The sequence below is a fragment of the Myotis nattereri genome (assembly GCF_964212035.1).
Source record: "Myotis nattereri genome assembly, chromosome: 11".
Classification (NCBI taxonomy): Eukaryota; Metazoa; Chordata; class Mammalia; order Chiroptera; family Vespertilionidae; genus Myotis; species Myotis nattereri.
Window position 1 is genome coordinate 54291097 of NC_138086.1, and position 19497 is coordinate 54310593.

Sequence of the window (19497 nt, forward strand, 5' to 3'; positions counted from 1 at the left end):
TGATCTGTCATTAGCCAAGCTATTTCAGGTGCCCAGTAAAGGGCTGGTATAAGATAGGTGGTCATTAAATCTTTGCTGAAAAAAAATAACTCATGAATGAGCTATGTATGAATGACAAGTTTATAACTGTGGAAATAAGTTTTTTAGTTAAGTGATGATTTCTCCAGGAATCTTCACTTAGTGTATTCCCTTAGTACTTCATAGAGAAGTCTTGCTCATTATGCTATTTTAATATGCTAACATTAAATTCAGGTATAATTATAATTATTTACTAAATGAAAAAGAATAGAATTCCACTTGGTTTGAATTTTTGAGGTGTAAAGTTATTATTCTTTAATGTTTTTCCCTCCCGTGCCCATTTTAACACCCCTAAATCTTCAAAGAAGCCTCCATCTAGCTTGCTTAGAGTTTATCTATTCATTCATTCATTCACTCATTCATTCAATTTTACTCAGTTCCTACACTCTAAAGGCTTTTTTTAATTTAGACTTCCTTACAAAAGTGGGAGGTAAATAAAATCAACAAAATCTTTTTGAGAGACATTAATCCCAAAGTTACATGTGTGCTAAATAGTTACACTTACACACACACACACACACACACACACACACACACACACACAGGTTACACACCTAGATCTCTTGAAACCAATTTCAATGTTCTCTCTGCTATATAGCCAGCAAGAGTACTAGGTCCTTGCCCTAAAAGAAAAACAGGCATGTTCTCTATCTCAGGGAGAGTCACAAGTCAGACAGGGCTCATAAGTTAATCTTTATCACTGCCTTCCAGTTTCATTTTAATTACTCATTTCCAAGCTTTTTTAATCTCTGGAAAATATTGCCATATCCATCTCAAATGCTCCCAAGGATTCCTGGAAATACTTCTACACATTAGTATCAATGTTAAAAAAGTAGGCTTATGGAGATTCCTAAGAATCTTATTCTTCATCATCAAGTGTGTAACTTCCCTGCTTGATATCTCAATGCATCTATACCTTTAACACCTAGATGATGTCCAGAACCTGTGTTTCAAATGCGTTTTCTATACATTACCTACATATAGAACCTAAGAACACCAAAGGAAATTTAGACTGTGGCTTTAAGGAGGACTGCAGCTGCCAGAGATAAGAATAAATTATTTTTAGGAAGAAGACTCCCTCAAATGGGGCTCTGTGAGGGAAAACAATGGTAACCTTTCAGTTCATACACATTTTAAGTGTTTTAATGGACAGATGTTTAACAGTAAACATAACATAGCCTCTGTCATTGAGATGAGTTAGACTTAGAGGAAAATGGTTAACACAGGTGCCATGTTTTTTAATAGAAAGTGATGATGAGAAACTGGAGGTCATAAGCAAGTTAGTGGGAATTGCAACGCATCCCTCACATATATTCTAAATGATGACTTCTCCAAGGGCTGAGAGAAAGTGAGAAATCATGGGACTAAACAAGGGGAATGGCAGATATGAGTAGACTTCGCATGAGTGGTCAAATAAGAATACAATCAACGCTATATTAGTATTTTTAAAATAAGGAGTGAGGCATAATATATGACAAAGAGTTATAAAAATAGGTATATTCTGGTATATAAATGAGAAACACAAATGTAACTGAATGTTTAGTGATCTATTCTTCAATATAGAGCACAATCCTGGTATTATTACAAAATAAAATAATTTCAAATTAATGCATCTGCTTATGTTCTTTTTTAAAACAATAGAAATTAGGATGATCTAAATTTAACTCCCTTAGAAGTCAGGGAAAATATAAAAATGAAGTTTAATAGTCATATACGAAGGCTCAATCACAATAAACTATGGGATAAGTGTTTATAACTAATTACATAAAATTATCATCCACCTTGCTTAAATACAGAAAAAGAGGAATAGAAAATACACTAAACAGTTTACTTATTGACTAAAAGAATAGGAGTTTTGAGGGGATTTTATAGTTTGTTTATTATAACAGTTTTACAGATGAAAACTTTATTTCAGAACTACATTAAATTGTGTTGTAGCCTGAATGTATAATCAATGACTCAGAATAAAATAATAATAAAAGATAGTTAGGTGAATTCTAATTTACAACCCTTATAGAATGTGTGAGGATGCTGGCTATATCAGTCAGGGTCCAATTAGAAGACAGAAACCATGCCTGTAATTTGAATAAGGAAAAAGTGCTGGAGAGGCCGTGAATGTAAACTGGTAATAATGCAAACTGGTACAACCACTATGGTAAACAGTATGGAGATTCCTAAAAAAATTAAGAATAGAGCTACCATATGACCCAGCACCCCTTCTTTTGGGTATCTACCTGAAATTTTTGAAAAGATTTATTCGTAAAGATATATCTACCCCTATGTTCATTGCAGCATTAGTCATGGTGGACAAGACATGGAAACAACCAAAGTATCCTTTGATAGATGATTGGATAAAGAATATGTGGTATATACATACAATGGAATGCTACTAAGCCATAAGGAAATATGATATACTGACATTTGCAACAGCATGGATGGATCTTGAGAATATCATGCTAAAGGAAATAAGTCAGAAAAAATAGGAATTATATGATTTCACTCATATATGGGATATAAAACTGAAAGCAACAAATTTTCAGGCAAGATGAACCAACAAACAAAAACTCATAGACACAGACAATAGTATGGTGGTTACTAGAGGGGATTAAACATATGGTAACAGAAGGATATCTGACTTTGGGTGGTAAACACACAATGCAATGTACAGATAATGTATTATAGAATTGTACACTTGGAATCTACATAATTGTATTAGCTAATGCCACCCCAATAAATTTAATTAAAAGAATAATGATTAACTATTTTAAAAGGTGTTAATTACTAAAAGAAGTAAACAAGTAGTTAAGCAATACAGAGCAGCAACTGCAGAACACAGCTACTGCCCATAGAGCTGAGGGGGAGGGAACAGGCAGAGCCTCCCACTCCAAGTCTAATAGTCAGATATCTTTGGAGAGCCTGTGACTGCACAGGAACTCTGTTGGTGACCGAGGTACTTCGAGAATGCATAGGCCCCAGAGGGTGAGGGTTACAGGTAGTGCTCTGATCTTGTTCCCTGGAGGACACGGGATCTTATCAGAAGATTTAGGCTAGAGCTTAGCCATGAACCAAATGCTTACCAGGCTCTCCATATACTTAGTCTGTTGTTAAGACAGGGAAAACAGCACTCTGGAAAATGGAAGCTAAGTTTCTTCTGCTGTTCTGGCTTTTTAGCATCCCCACAGTCCCTGAAATTGGCCAAGTCTAACATCAACTCAACTGGCAAAGAAGAGTTAGGCCCAACTCTGGTAGCACAGAAATAGCAAAGAAGCATTTGGAGAAGAAAGGCAATAAAATTAACAACTTGTCTGCTGCTCCTTCCCCCATCCTTGCTGTGGAAACTAATAATGGTAAATGTGCAAGGTCACACAAGTATGCTTACAGTCATAAATAATTTCTTGGTTCTTTTTTCTAAATATGGTTCCCTATTATATTAGTCTCACTTCAAACTATTTACCAAGAAATCATGCAGGTGATATTACTTAACAACTTAATGTTTTATTGAGACATAAAGTACATAAACTTTAAGTGTACAACTTAATAAACTTTTACAAACATATACACTCATGTGATTACCAACTAAGACAAGTTAAAGTCTATTACCAGAACCTTGGAAGGCTCACTCTTGCTCTTGCAAAGCAGTAATCATTTATATTTTAAATGTTCCTTAAAAAATCTTTACTCGCTATTTTACATGTTTAGTATAACTAATAGAAAGTATAAAGAAAAATAATGCATCCTTTTATAAATGGAAACTATGCATGCAATGTTACTTTTCATTAAAAGTCTATCTAACTTTATCATTCTACATTTCTTTCTTAAGTTGTAAAAGTACTCTGTAGAAATTATTGTGCCCTGTAAAGCAATTTGCCACACCATTAAGTTAATAATAATTAGCAATGTTCTCATTATTTCAAAGAAAAATTAAATAAAATAACACATATAGCCTCCAATACCCCTCTCTCTTTTGCAAAAAAAATTAAGATGAAAATGAAGTTTTTGAGAATAAATTCTTTTTCACTAATACCAAACTGTCCCCTTAATTAAGGTGAGAAAAGTCTCCATGTATGCAAACAAATAACAACATAACAGATACCTAGCAATAATTTGGGTTATTAAAGAAATAATTTAAATACATGTCAAAACAGAAATTTAAGTCTATTTCTTCCAAACTCATAGCATTTAACAATAACAAATTTGGAATATAGATATATCATTTTATTGTAAATAGTGAGAGTAACACATTAAATAGAAGCAGTCGTTTCTCATATTTTAAAATATTTGGATTTTAGAACTGTTCAAACTTTTCAGTTGAATAAATTTAACCAATTAACCAGTATGAGCTTAGTAATCCAAGAGGCTCAAGAAATTTGATATTAGAAGTTTTTCTTATTCCTATGAATTACTGGGTTTCTAAAAAGCTATTTTAATATTTTTATCATATAAATTTTAAAAATTGACTGTCATTTTGAAGTTTGACACATTCAGCTCCATATTTTATTTTTTTCCTACTAGCTTTCCATCACAAGTCAAAAGTCTTTGAACTTATGATTAGGCTTCATAGCCTGAAGGTGGTGAGTATTTTTCCAGAAGGTTTTCAGATTTTTTTAAATGCCTCCCTCTACTGGACTCAGTTCAATTTTTTCTAATGGGAAGCTTACTTTAAACAGCCTTGATTTCATGTTTTTAATACATTATTTTATTTTATTGCTCTTCACTGAGAGCACTTACTATCAACTTATTTTTTAGAAGTTTTATATTTGGTAATATTTTGCTGGTTCTTTGTTTCCTGTATAAGGGGCTTTCAAAAATTAAGCAAATTTGCAGATTTCCTAACACATCCGGACACGACAGTGTGATATTAGGAAATTCCTGAAATTAACTAATAGAATGTAAATGCTTTGTACATTACCCATTTGCTGCATAGAAAATGAGGAAGATTGCCAATGGGTTAATTTTAGGGAGAAAAATGACTGTTTTGAAATAAAATACAAAGTTTACTACCCAGACTATATTTTATTCTTAATCACATTCAATTTGGGAGTATCCTCTTGCATTTAAATAAAAGGAAATGATGTCAGGAGCTGACCTATTATTTTCAAAGACAAAAGTTATCACACACAAAATAAATTACTTTTTCTAGTTTACATGTTCAATTCAAATTATTTTAATGAATTAACACTTTTTATAGTTTCCTGAAATGTATATGTTTAAACTTTTTAGCAAAAGTAATGCTCTATTTAGTTTAGCCGCCTTAAGCGGACGCCTGTGGATGCTACTCCTATTTCCTTTATCCTCACTTAGGAAGGATATTTGGTCACACATACTCCTACACACACAGCTCAGTTATTCACTCTGATCTCGGGACTCTTCTTTCCATCTCCCATCTATTTTTTTATTATTATTATTCCAGGTCTCTTCCTCTTCCTTCCTTCCTTCCCACCCACTCAACTCAACCACCCACTGAAATCCTGAGTTCTGCTCTTAGGTAGTTTTTCAAAATTAGCCCTTCCCCCCATTTCCCTTCAGAAAGACTTCTGCATGTCTTATTCCTCCTTGGAGACCACTTGCTCACCTCAGCTCTGCAATCATTCTCCAACCTCTACTTACCCCTACAGAGGTTTAGACCGTTTCTTGCACTTCCATTTCCCTCTCCATAACAAAATATTTCTTTGGTGGGGCAGCAAATAATCCCAAAAAGTAAATTCTGAGAACCAGTGCAGCAACAGGGCTTTGAATTAGATGAGTAATTTTGCAAAGCTTTGGTAATACTAAAGTGCACTATGGTGAACGCCTAGCTGATTGTATTTTCATTTGTAATGAGGAAGTACTGCCATGAGTTTCAATCAAGCTTACATATAACAGCACACATTACCTAGGATTCCATGCAATTACAGAGCTCTTCTGAATGACCCTGGATAATTGGGATGTGAAGTTTGAATTTGAGTGCAAGTGTCTGTAGACTCCAGCAAGTTCACCATAATAAGAACAATGTAAGGCAATATATAAGGTGTCCCAAAAATGTATGCATACATTTTGAATAATTATAAAGGTAGCGTTTATTAAAATACATTTTAGTTTCAAATTGAGCTATCAGTTGTTAAAGTGTACATACATTTTTTGGGACACCTTGTATAAAAAGTAATGTTATATCCATCAATTTTTTAAAAGTTTATTGTAATAAATTAAAAAAGTATGAAAAATGCACCTCTAATAATTTCACTTTTTAAAAAGTGACTTCAGATGGTTTCCATTTAATTTGAAAAAATTGAATTATTAATCTTTACATACTGCAAAATAAACAATGTTATTCATTTATTCATTAGTTCAATAAATACTTACTAAACACCAACCATGAGCCAAACACAGTTTAACATAAATTATCAATAAAAGCTTTGATTTGAAACTTACCGTGGGCCATGCGATGGAACCAATAGTAGCCAAGGTCAACTCCTAAGAAAGTTAAATACCAAGTCCATGGAGAATCCCAAGGCAAAATGATGAGCCTGTAGTTCTCCCAGATATAGATGTAACTGGTCAGTTCAATGCTCCTGAAAAACAATCTGGAAAAATAAGATTCACAAGCAATGATTATATTACCTTTTAGATGTAAAATTACGCTAAAACATTTTAGATAATATTAAAAAATTAATATAGTCACGTGTAAAAATATAATCCTTCCCCCTTCTTTGTTGTTTCTGACTACTCACTCCATCATGTCTTTTAAGAGGCTTAATTTTCCTGGTATCAAAATGATTCACATAATGTTTCCTTGTTTCATAGGTATGACTGATTACACTTATTTGCATTCCCAATTTCATGGAACTTAGGATGTCATTCACTTTTTATGTCTCTTAAAATGCTTTTCTTGGAACCCATAAACATGACAAAACTTTGACTTGCTTTCTGTCTTGTCATTTCTAAATCTTAATGAACACAATGAGGGTGCTTTTTAAAGGAAGTTACTGTAAAAGGTAGAAATTATAAATAGCATATTTTAAAAGGTGTCTGCAAATTACCTACTGCCTTAAAATATGTGACTCCAATAATAGTTTCCTTTAATTAAAGTTACTGCTGGCTAACAATTCTCTCTTCCTCTCTACTATCTCCTTCCTCTCTCTCTCTCTCTCTCTCTCTCTCTCTCTCTCTCTCTCTCTCTCTCTCACACACACACACACACACACACACACTTTTAATGGTTTTTATATGTTATTCTTAATATTACAAATTGGATAGTCATAGCATTTCAATATTTCTTGTAATATAAACTACAGCTCGTATGGTATAAGGCAGTGGTCGGCAAACTCATTAGTCAACAGAGACAAATATCAACAGTACGATTGAAATTTCTTTTGAGGGCCAAATTTTTTAAACTTAAACTATATAGGTAGGTACATTGTTATTAACTTAATTAGGGTACTCCTAAGGCTTAGGAAGAGCCACACTCAAGGGACCAAAGAGCCGCATGTGGCTCACAAACCGCAGTTTGCCAACCACGGGTATAAGGGAATAACCTTCTCTTAGAAATTAAGTACATATATGAACCTAGTTAAAATAAACAATTGTTTTTAAAACTCAGACAACAGGCCCTAACCAGTTTGGCTCAGTGGATAGAGCGTCACCTGCGGACTGAAGGGTCCCAGGTTCAATTCTGGTCAAGGGCATGTACCTTGGTTGCGGGCACATCCCCAGTAGGGAGTATGCAGGAGGCAGCTGATCGATGTTTCTTTCTCATTGATGTTTCTAACTCTCTATCCCTCTCCCTTCCTCTCTGTAAAAAATCAATAAAATATATATTTTAAAATAAAAAAAAACAGACAACAGAATATATCTTGCCACCCACTGTACCAAGCTGTAAATTTTAAATTCTTATTTCAAGATCATTCAAAAAGTACACAAAATAAACTTCAATTTTATAAAGTGTGATAACTGTTTTCTTTAAATTACTGTGATCAGGACGGAAGATGGCGGCGATATAGGCAGACGCGTCCCAGGTCGTGTCCCGGAGCAAATGGAGTCAGCAGCTGAAACCAGTAACACCCACACCGAATTGGCGAAATTGCTCAGCTGGTGAGACGGTTTGCAGCCGAGAAGAGCAGAACTCCCCAGGAAAGCAGGTCCAAGCAACAGCAACCTCCTGAGCAACACACCCTCTGCCGAGGAACAGCAGCTGTACGTGAAACCTCGCCCCACCAGCCAGAAGAGCCACCACAGCTGTGAACAGAACCCACCAGAGGAGCTGCTGCCAACTGAAGAGCAGCTGCTACTGCAACCGCCCGAAGAGCAACCACAGATCAAGGAGTCACTGCCACCAAGGGAGCAACCACTGAACGACTCAATGTCTAGATATGTCAGTGAGATCAAACATGGGTAGACAAAGAAACCCCCAAAGGAAAGAGAAGGAGGACTCTCCAGAAAAGCAGCTAAGTAATACAGAGGCATGCAACATGACAGAAAAAGAATTCAGAATAAGGGTCCTAGAGTGCATAAACCGGATGGAGGAAAAAATCGACAACCTCTGCAAGAAGCAAGACGAAACAGATGAAAAAATCGATAACATATGGAAGAAGCTAGAAGAAACAGATGAAAAAATCAACAACTTAAGTAAGACCCAAGAAGAAATGAAGAGTGATATAGCTGCAATGAAAAACTCCATTGAAAGTATCAACAGTAGACTAGGAGAAGCGGAGGACCGAATTAGTGAATTAGAAGACAAGGAAACAAAACACACCCAAAATGTACTGCAATTGGAGAAAAAAATTAAAAGACAGGAGGAGAGCCTAAGGGAGCTTTGGGACAACATGAAACGAAACAACATACGAATAATAGGAGTACCAGAACAACAAAAGGATGAACAAGGATTAGAAAACCTATTAGAAGAAATAATATCAGAAAACTTCCCTGAGGTGGGGAAGAAAAAAGTCACACATGCCCAGAGAGTCCCAAACAAGGTGAACCCGAAAAGACCCACACCAAGACACATCATAATTACCATGGCAAATGTTCAGGACAAAGAGAGAATCTTACAGGCTGCAAGAGAGAGACGGAAAGTTACATACAAGGGCTCTCCCATTAGATTCTCAAATGATTTCTCAACAGAAACACATCAGGCCAGAAAAGAATGGACTGAAATTTACAAAGTGATGCAAAGCAAAGGACTGAATCCAAGAATACTCTATCCAGCAAGGCTATCATTCAAACTTGAAGGGGAAATAAGAAGCTTCACAGACAAAAAAAGGCTAAGGGAGTTTATCACCACCAAGCCAGCAATGCAAGGAATGCTAAAGGGACTGGTATAAAAATAAGAAATAAAAAGCTCAGAAAGAAAACAGCCACACAAAAACAGAAATGGCTACAAACAAGTACCTTTCAATAATAACTTTAAACGTAAACGGACTAAATGCTCCAAACAAAAGACATCGAGTGGCTGAATGGATAAAAAAACATGACCCATACATCTGCTGTCTACAAGAAACCCACCTCATTAGAAGGGACTCACACAGACTGAAAGTGAAAGGATGGAAAAATATCTTTCAGGCAAATGGAAAGGAAAAGAAAGCTGGGGTAGCAATACTTATATCGGACAAAATAGACCTCAAAGTGAAGGCCATAACAAGAGATAAGGAAGGCCACTTCATAATACTAAAGGGATCAATACAACAAGAAGATATAACTCTGGTAAACATATATGCACCCAATGCAGGAGCACCCAAATTCATAAAAAAACTCCTGGAAGATATCAAAGGAGAGATCGACAACAATACAATCATAGTAGGGGACTTTAATACACCACTGACAGCACTGGATAAGCCCTCTAGACAAACAATCAGCAAAGATACAGCAATCCTAAATGACTCACTAGATCAGATGGACTTAATAGACATCTTCAGAACACTCCACCCCAAAGCCAGGGAATATACATTCTACTCAAATGCTCATAAGACATATTCAAAAATAGACCATATATTGGGTCACAAGCAAAGTATCCCCAAATTCAAGAAGATTGAAATCATAAAAAGCATCTTCACAGACCACGATGGCATAATATTAGAAATAAACTACAATAAAAACAACCAAAAATACTCAAACACCTGGAAGCTGAATAGCATGCTATTAAATATTGATTGGGTTACCAATGAGATCAAAGAAGAAATTAAAAACATCCTGGAAACTAATGACAATGAAAACACAACAATCCAAAACCTATGGGACACAATGAAAGCAGTCTTGAGAGGGAAGTTTATAGCTCTACAGGCCTATCTCAAAAAACAAGAAAACATGGTAGTAAATCATCTAACTCTACAACTCAAAGAATTAGAAAGAGAGCAACAAGAAAACCCCAGAGTGAGCAGAAGGAAGGAAATAATAAAGATTAGAGCAGAAATAAATGACATAGAGACCAAAAAAACAATACAGAAAATCAATGAAACCAAGAGCTGGTTCTTTGAAAGGATAAACAAGATTGACAAACCTCTAGCCAGACTCACCAAGAAGCAAAGAGAGAGGACCCAAATAAACAAAATCAGAAACGATAGAGGCGAAATAACAACAGACCCCACAGAAATACAAATGATCATTAAAAAATACTATGGACTGCTCTACTCCAACAAACTAGACAACCTGGAGGAAATGGACAAATTCCTAGAAAAATACAACATTCCAAAACTCAATCAGGAAGAATCTAAAAATCTCAACAGGCCAATAACTATGGAAGAAATTGAAGCAGTCATCAAAAAGCTTCCATCAAACAAAAGCCCAGGACCAGACGGCTTCACAGGGGAGTTTTACCAAACATTCAAGGAAGAACTAAAACCTATCCTCCTCAGACTACTACAAAAAATTCAAGAGGAAGGAACACTTCCAAGCTCATTCTATGAAGCCAGCATCACCCTAATACCAAAACCAGGTAAAGACAACACAATGAAAGAGAACTACAGGCCAATATCCCTCATGAACATAGATGCCAAAATCCTCAACAAAATCTTAGCAAATCGGATCCAGCAGTACATCAGAAAGATCATACACCATGACCAAGTAGGATTTATCCCAGGGATGCAAGGATGGTACAATATCCGCAAATCAATAAACGTGATACATCACATAAACAAACTGAAAGAAAAAAACCACATGGTCATATCAATTGATGCAGAAAAAGCATTTGACAAAATTCAACACCCATTTTTGATAAAAACTCTCAGCAAGGTGGGAGTAGAAGGATCATACCTCAACATAATAAAAGCCATATATGACAGGCCCACAGCCAACATCATACTCAATGGGCAAAAACTAACACCATTTCCCCTAAGAACAGGAACAAGACAGGGATGCCCCCTCTCACCACTCCTGTTCAACATAGTACTGGAAGTGTTAGCCATTGCAATTCAGCAAGAAGAAGAAATAAAAGGCATCCAAATTGGAAAAGAGGAAGTAAAACTGTCCTTATTTGCAGACGACATGATATTATACATACAAAACCCCAGAGACTCCATCCAAAAGCTACTAGACTTAATACATGAATTTGGCAATGTAGCAGGATACAAAATTAACCCCAAGAAATCTGAGGCATTTCTATACACCAGTAGTGAACTTTCAGAAAGAGAGATTATAAAAGCAATCCCGTTTACCATTGCACCAAAAAAATTAAGCTACCTAGGAATCAACTTAACTAAAGAGGTAAAAGACCTCTACTCAGAAAACTACAGGACGTTGAAAAAAGATATAGAGGAAGACATAAACAGATGGAAGAACATACCGTGTTCCTGGATTGGTAGAATCAACATCATTAAAATGTCCATACTACCCAAAGCAATCTATAAATTCAACGCACTTCCCATTAAAATACCAACGGCATACTTCAGAGATCTAGAACGAACTCTCCAAAAATTCATCTGGAATAAAAAAAGACCCCGAATAGCTGCAGCAATCCTGAAAAAGAACAAAGTAGGTGGGATCTCAATACCAGATATCAAGTTGTATTACAAAGCCACTGTTCTCAAAACTGCCTGGTACTGGCACAAGAATAGGCATATAGATCAATGGAATAGAATAGAGAGCCCAGAAATCGGCCCGAACCAATATGCTCAATTAATATTTGACAAAGGAGGCAAGAACATACAATGGAGCCAAGATAGTCTCTTCAATAAATGGTGTTGGGAAAATTGGACAGATATATGCAAGAAAATGAAACTAGACCACCAACTTACACCATACACAAAAATAAACTCAAAATGGATAAAGGACTTAAATGTACGACAGGAAACCATAAAAATTCTAGAAGAATCCAAAGGCAACAAAATCTCAGACATATGCCGAAGCAATTTCTTCACTGACACAGCTCCTAGGGCACTTGAAACTAAAGAGAAAATAAACAAATGGGACTTCATCAAAATAAAAAGCTTCTGCACAGCAAAAGAAACCATCAACAAAACAACAAGAAAACCCACTGTGTGGGAAAACATATTTGCCAATGTCATATCTGATAAGGGCCTAATCTCCAAAATTTATAGGGAACTCATACAACTCAACAAAAGGAAGATAAACAATCCAATCAAAAAGTGGGCAAAGGACCTAAATAGACACCTTTCAAAAGAGGACATTCAGAAAGCCAAGAGACATATGAAAACATGCTCAAAGTCACTAATCATCCGAGAGATGCAAATCAAAACAACAATGAGGTATCATCTCACACCTGTCAGACTGGCTATCATCAACAAATCAAGAAACGACAAGTGCTGGAGAGGATGTGGAGAAAAAGGATCACTTGTGCACTGCTGGTGGGAATGCAGACTGGTGCAGCCACTATGGAAGACAGTATGGAGTTTCCTTAAAAAACTGAAAATGGAACTCCCATTTGACCCTGTGATCCCACTTCTAGGAATATATCCCAAGAAACCAGAAACACCAATCAGAAAGGATATATGCACCCCTATGTTCATAGCAGCACAATTCACCATAGCTAAGATCTGGAAACAGCCTACGTGCCCATCAGTAGATGAATGGATTAGAAAACTGTGGTACATCTACACGATGGAATACTATGCTGCTGTAAAAAGGAAGGAACTCTTACCATTTGCAACGTCATGGATGGAACTGGAGAGCATTATGCTAAGTGAAATAAGCCAGTCAATGAAGGAAAAATACCACATGATCTCACTCATTCATGGATAATAGAGACCATTATAAACTTTTGAACAATAATAGATACAGAGGCAGAGCAGCCTCAAACAGATTGTCAAACTGCAGCAGGAAGGCAGGGGAGGGTTGGGGGGCAGGAGGTAGGGGGGTAAGAGATCAACTAAAGGACTTGTATGCATGCATATAAGCATAACCAATGGACATAAGACACTGGGGGATAGGGGAGGCTAGGGGACTGTCTAGGGCGGGGTGATAAAATGGACACATATGTAATACCCTTTGTAATACTTTAAGCAATAAAAAATAAATAAAAAAAATAAAATAAAAAATAAAAATAAAAAAATAAAAAATAAATAAATAAATTACTGTGATCAAATTTAAGATCAGACTCAAGATAATTATTCCTTTATTCTTTTAAAATTTGATAGAATTTACTTTTCTTTTATATTTGTTATTTATATGTAAAATGAATTGATAATTCTACCTAATAACATTTATTTATAAAACATGAACAAGTGATGAAATTCTTAAATATTCTAATTTTAAATTAAAGTTGAAGAAGTAGCTTAAATTAGTATATTGTTAAAATTCACATTTTAATAGTATTTACCTTTATACAGTTACCTTCTTTGAGTTAGCATGTTACTGGCCCTTTTGGAGACCAGGTCTTTAATTTTAATGTACTTTTCATTTAATTATGATATGACTTTAATTATTAGTTAATGACATTAAATTTCTCATTTTATATGCTTCTATCATTTAATCTGTAAAATAGGTTACTTTACAACAGCAGTGATATAAATAATAGAAATACCAAAATACCTACACTTTTTCCCTAAAACCCAATTTTCAATTAGAGATTATTTCTGGTTTGTAAAATAGCCCTTGTACCCAGAGGGTAAGAAGATGCCTAAGAAAGAGACAGAACACTTCAGGTTGGTAGATGGCAAATTTAATAAACATGAAAACTTACAACCAACTGCAAGACAAGTAAATCTCCGCACCAGCCCACCAGAATCTTTAAAAGGTTTGGTGCCAGATTACTGCAATTAAGCGAGTCATAACCTTTTTGCTGTTGGAGGGTCTTGCCTTCAATTTCTTTAAAAATATACGCAATACCTGTGAGGCACAATGAAGTGATTTCAGTAAAATTAGGTATGTCTGTGTAGAGCAGTGGTTCTCAACCTTCCTAATGCCATGACCCTTTAATACAGTTCCTCATGTTGTGGTGACCCCCAATTTCATTGTTACAAATTGAATATAATTAAAGCATAGTGATTAATCACAAAAACAACATGTAATTATATATGTGTTTTCCGATGGTCTTAGGCGACCCCTGTGAAAGGGTCTTTCGACCCCCAAGGGGGTCGCGACCCACAGGTTGAGAACCGCTGGTGTAGAGGCTTTAACTAGGTTCAGTCACTTATTCAATCCAGATGGTCTCAACAACACCTTACTCTCTCAGGGCTACATCCTGAAACAGCTGCTGATATGGGACCAAGAGGCAGAACATATATTCCAAGGATAGGAGATGAGGTAAGAAGCTTTCCATTGCGCAGGTCCAGTTCATGGGCAAGCCAGCATTCCTTTTGATGACCTTCAGCAATTATATGGCTGGAAAGAGCATTTTGGTCCCTGAGTGTGGGTTTTGATCCAAAGGAACTACCTGCCCAGAATTCCTCTCACAACCCGGGTCACATTCCAGATATTTCACAATCCCCTGTCAAAGTGGTCCACGCCTGCTTATTACAGGACCCGCGTGGGCCTGGCTCCTGGTCCAGTCCTTCAGGAGGCTGACCTGTGAAGGTGTGCAAAGTCCTAGACATGACTAGGCAGTCAAGAGTGTCATTTTTGGTCATGTAGACAGAGTTGGGACAAGCAATCTGGGATGTCCATACTCATGTGTGTGAGGTCCCTTACAAGACAGGACAGGCCATGGGGCCAGGGGCCCCCACGCTCTTCTGGAAATCTAAGGAATCTAAATGGAAACCTTGTATTCCAATTTGTTATAGTTATTTGTCAAAGTAAGGAGGTGGGGAGTAGAACAAATTTTATTTTAAAACATGTTTTAGACAAGAGCATCTCAGGTGTCATTACTGACATTTGGACAACATAATTCTTTTTGTAGGGGGTCTGTCCTATGAGAACTGTTACCTGAATTATGAAATCTTAAAATTATTTCCTGTTACCTATTAGTAAAAGGCTAACTATATGAATTTTAATTTTGGGGTAAAAATGGTAACTAACAACAATTTTATATGGTTCAGTCCAATAATTTCTCTAAAACAAGGATTCTAAACCTTGACACTATTGCCATTAAGGCCAGATAATTCTTTGTTGTGAAGGCCTGTCCTGTGAATTGTAGACTGTTTAGCAGCATGCCTTACCTCTGTTTACTAGATACCAGTAGCACAGCCCTCTCCCCAAGTTGTGACAACAAATGTCTCGGGGGTACAGATTTCCCCAGTTGATAGCCTAAAAAAAGACTGATCCAGCCGAAACCGGTTTGGCTCAGCGGATAGAGCGTCGGCCTGCGGACTGAAGGGTCCTGGGTTCGATTCCGGTCAAGGGCATGTACCTGGGTTGCGGGCACATCCCCAGTGGGAGGTGTGCAGGAGGCGGCTGATCGATGTTTCTCTCTCATCGATGTTTCTAACTCTCTATCCCTCTACCTTCCTCTCTGTAAAAAATCAATAAAATATATATTTAAAAAAAAGACTGATCCAGAAAGAAAAATTAAAAATGAGAAAATACAGCAGAAAATTGAAATAACCTACAACTTTTTACATAAGCTTTAGTACACGCTGTCAAAATTGATCCATTCATGGATTCATTCAATAAATTTATATTAAGAGCCTACTGGGTGCCAGGGACGGAACAAGACAGGGAGGACATAAAGGTGAACAGAACAAATGTAATCGCCAGCCCCATCAGTTCAGAATCTGTGTGTGTGTGTTTAAGTTACCGTCTCTTTTGTCAGTTCCGGTCACAAGTGAAATAGATTTTAAGACACGGAGTCTTTATTAAACAAGAGACCCTGCCTGCACGTGAAATACTTTTTATTTCCTGTACAGGTGCCAGATCTTGAGCAGACACCCAATTTATTACTTTGTCAACTTACTTATTAGGGTTGACACAAATCGAGCTGAAATATACCTGGCATCCTACAGTAACGGCTTTATTTTTTTTTTTTTCACACTTTAGCACGAAGCCAAACTTTCTTCAAGGTGAAGGGAAAGAGGGGAGAAGCTGTGGGAGTTAAATTCTCTGCTTTCTATCAGCAAGATGAATATGATCTTCTTCCATCAGAAAAGGGAAAAAACAGCCATGGACTGCCCACAACTACAAACAATCCAGCAAAGGGATACAGCTGGGAAAGGATTATCAAGCTCTGGAAAGCTCTTGGTTGCAGGAAATGGCACCTACATTTTCAAAAATGTTCCCACCAGACCTTGAATCATAAACCAAAGTGCCTTCCTCTTTCGTTTTCAAATTCCTTCCTCTTCTGCCAGCCCCAACCCCCAGCATATGACTCTGCACTCTGGAATTCAAACTTCAACTCTGTAAACCCCATCCTGTGGGAAGTGACATATGTAATATGTATGTAAATATGAGCTTACTATATCATGTGGAGATGGAATATTGGGAAGTTCAGGGGCTTTGAATAACTAAAGACTAGATCCCTTTTACTCACTAAATTTGAATGCAAGACCACAAAATGTTCTAAATGTAAGGAGACATTAGAATCCTCTAAGCAATCTATAGAGGTTTCCCTTTCATTGTCCTATTTTCTTCATAAATTCCCCCCAAAGAGCAATTTTCTCTTCGGTCTGAGGTTGGTCTTCTGGAAAATGAGAAGTAGCTAATTCTTTATGTGTTTATATAACATTGTCTCTCAACACTAGAAATGTGTCCTGTCAATACTTAGTTACTATAAAATCTGGTGAGGCACTAAATTGCTCCTCCAGTATGATCCTGGATTTTTAAAAAAGATAAAGGTAATTTTATAATGTTTAGAGTTTTAAATAATTAATTAGAATGAATATTATTTGGCGAAGAGATTACTAATTAAAGCTAATTAGTTATGACAGCCATCTCGGCTTGAATGTAAAATGGAAAGGTAATGTTGGACATGTCATTCCTTCTTTCATTAGGCTTCATAGACAATAAATTTATCTCAATCTCAAATACTTTCATGCTTTAATCATTAATCAAGTAAATTAAATTTGATGCTCTCATTGCAAACTGTTAAAATTTCAAAGCAACTTGCAGCATTATGAATATGTCCCCCATATTCACAGACATCTGACAATTTATACTATTTCACAACTGTCATTAGAGCTGTGTACACTCTCCGGTTTGGCCAGGATATGCAAAGTTGAAAAAAATAAATTTTTATTTCTAATAATATTGTCCCATAAATCAGAAGAAAGACAATATTTAAATGAGATTCTTAGGAGCTTCAGGGAATTATAAATAAATATATTTACATTATATAAATATTTGTTTTATGAGAAATTTCGTTATTCATTAATTTCAAAATCTCTTAAACCTGGCCCAGGAGCTTGCAGTGTTTATCTGTAAAGATGCTGCCACTTTTGCTCCATCTAGTGGAACATTAATACTTGCTCAGTGTTTACAAAATATATATAACCTCTACCTTCTGCAGACAGATAACATCTGTACTACTGTAACTTACTATACAATGGCATTACACTTATGAAACAATTATTTAATTTCATTTCATTTTACTACAACCACAAAATCATAGACTTTTATATACACAATGTGGTAGATTTTGAAGTAAATTTGCTGCACTTTTCATTTTGCAAGAAGTAAATTACTTCAAGTAATTCAATTACTCTATTGAATAAGCACACAAATCCAGGCTAATAAACAGCAGGAATTTTACATTCATTAGGAACAATTATTCTAACAGCAATCTCTGAAAGTACACAAGTAACAACAAACTCTATTTATAAGGTTTCTAAGGTAAAAGTTTAGAGGAAATAAGCATTCTCCCTAGCAAATACAATGAACAAACCTGCAAGTTTTTAAATTTTATTTTCTCTACTAGGGGATGTTCTTTTAATAATTTTCTACGTTAATAAATATATTACTATCAACATTAAATATTGTTGTTAGTATTACACAAATACATATCTATGATTATAGACAAAGAATAACTATTTATTAAAGTCATCATCCAAAATGATAGTACTCATTTGTTAGAAGTCTGATGTTGCCAAAGGCAGTATTGTCTCTGATCCTAAAATCTAGTATAAAAATCCAGTATACAATTTTTCTTTATTCTCCAGTCCCACCCCAAGGAGTCAAAAGTATTTCAAAGAAGTTTAATTTCCTCCTCTTTAAAATTTTTTTTTGAAATTTTCTTGTCAGGAATGGAAAATTCCAGGGCAGTCATGGCAGTAAAACTGTGCATATGTACCGTTGAACATTACCCAGCTAACTCCATACTGAAATTTGGCAGTGACCCATACATATTAAAAGTGGAGAGTCCCCAACTTACTTGAAAATTTACCTACTTAAATTATCCCTCCAACCTATTGCAATTTGATTTATAATCTGCTGTTTCAACAGAATAAATGAACCCATTAAAAACAAACATACTGTAGATATTTATATCGGGAATAAAATTTCTCTGGGGAGGATGCAATTTATGGAAGCAGAAACATTGGAAGGAAGTAACAAATTGAGGTCCTGGTTTTCTAATGAAGGATTGGAAATTGAGTTCTGCTTAAAGAAGCAGGAAAAAAAAAGGATGTGATTATTTTTCACTCGTTAGCATTTAAGTCAGTAGCAGGATTATTCACAAGTTTTGTATAGATTTAATAAAAATAGATTTTGTAAAAATGTTGCTAGTAAAATGTTAAGTTTAATTTTTTTTAAGCCACATATTCAAATGATTGACAGAAAGGCAGATTATCTGCATGTGATACACTGGGTTTAACTATAATAAGAAAAAATATTTGTCTATGACTTCAAGTCTAGATTCTGATTAGGAGGGTTGCCCATGGATTCCAGAAAAGGAAAACAGATGCAGGCCTGCCCAGAATCCGGTTCTTAGGACAGATGGACTTTTATTACACATGATGGTCTGTTCGAAAGGCTTGTAAATAAGATATAATCTTGTCTATGATTACTATTTTCCCTGATGTAAAGATTTGAAAGGTACAGCATGCCGTTTTCTCTATCAATATGGTATGTATGCTACTAATCTTCAAGATATTTCAAATTTTATGTAACAATAAAATGGAGATCCTCAAA

General features: G+C 35.7%; 1 protein-coding gene across 1 annotated transcript in view; it reads right to left on the reverse strand.

Moving 5' to 3' along the window:
- The window catches only part of AGMO (alkylglycerol monooxygenase), a gene marked incomplete at both ends in the record, with an annotated part of 282802 nt that overhangs the window by 258810 nt on the left and 4495 nt on the right, over nt 1-19497 (reverse strand). Inside the window, one exon of the mRNA XM_081101921.1 lies at nt 6487-6638. Coding sequence (XP_080958047.1) covers nt 6487-6638 — 152 coding nt within the window. The remainder of the gene's footprint in view (nt 1-6486; nt 6639-19497) is intronic.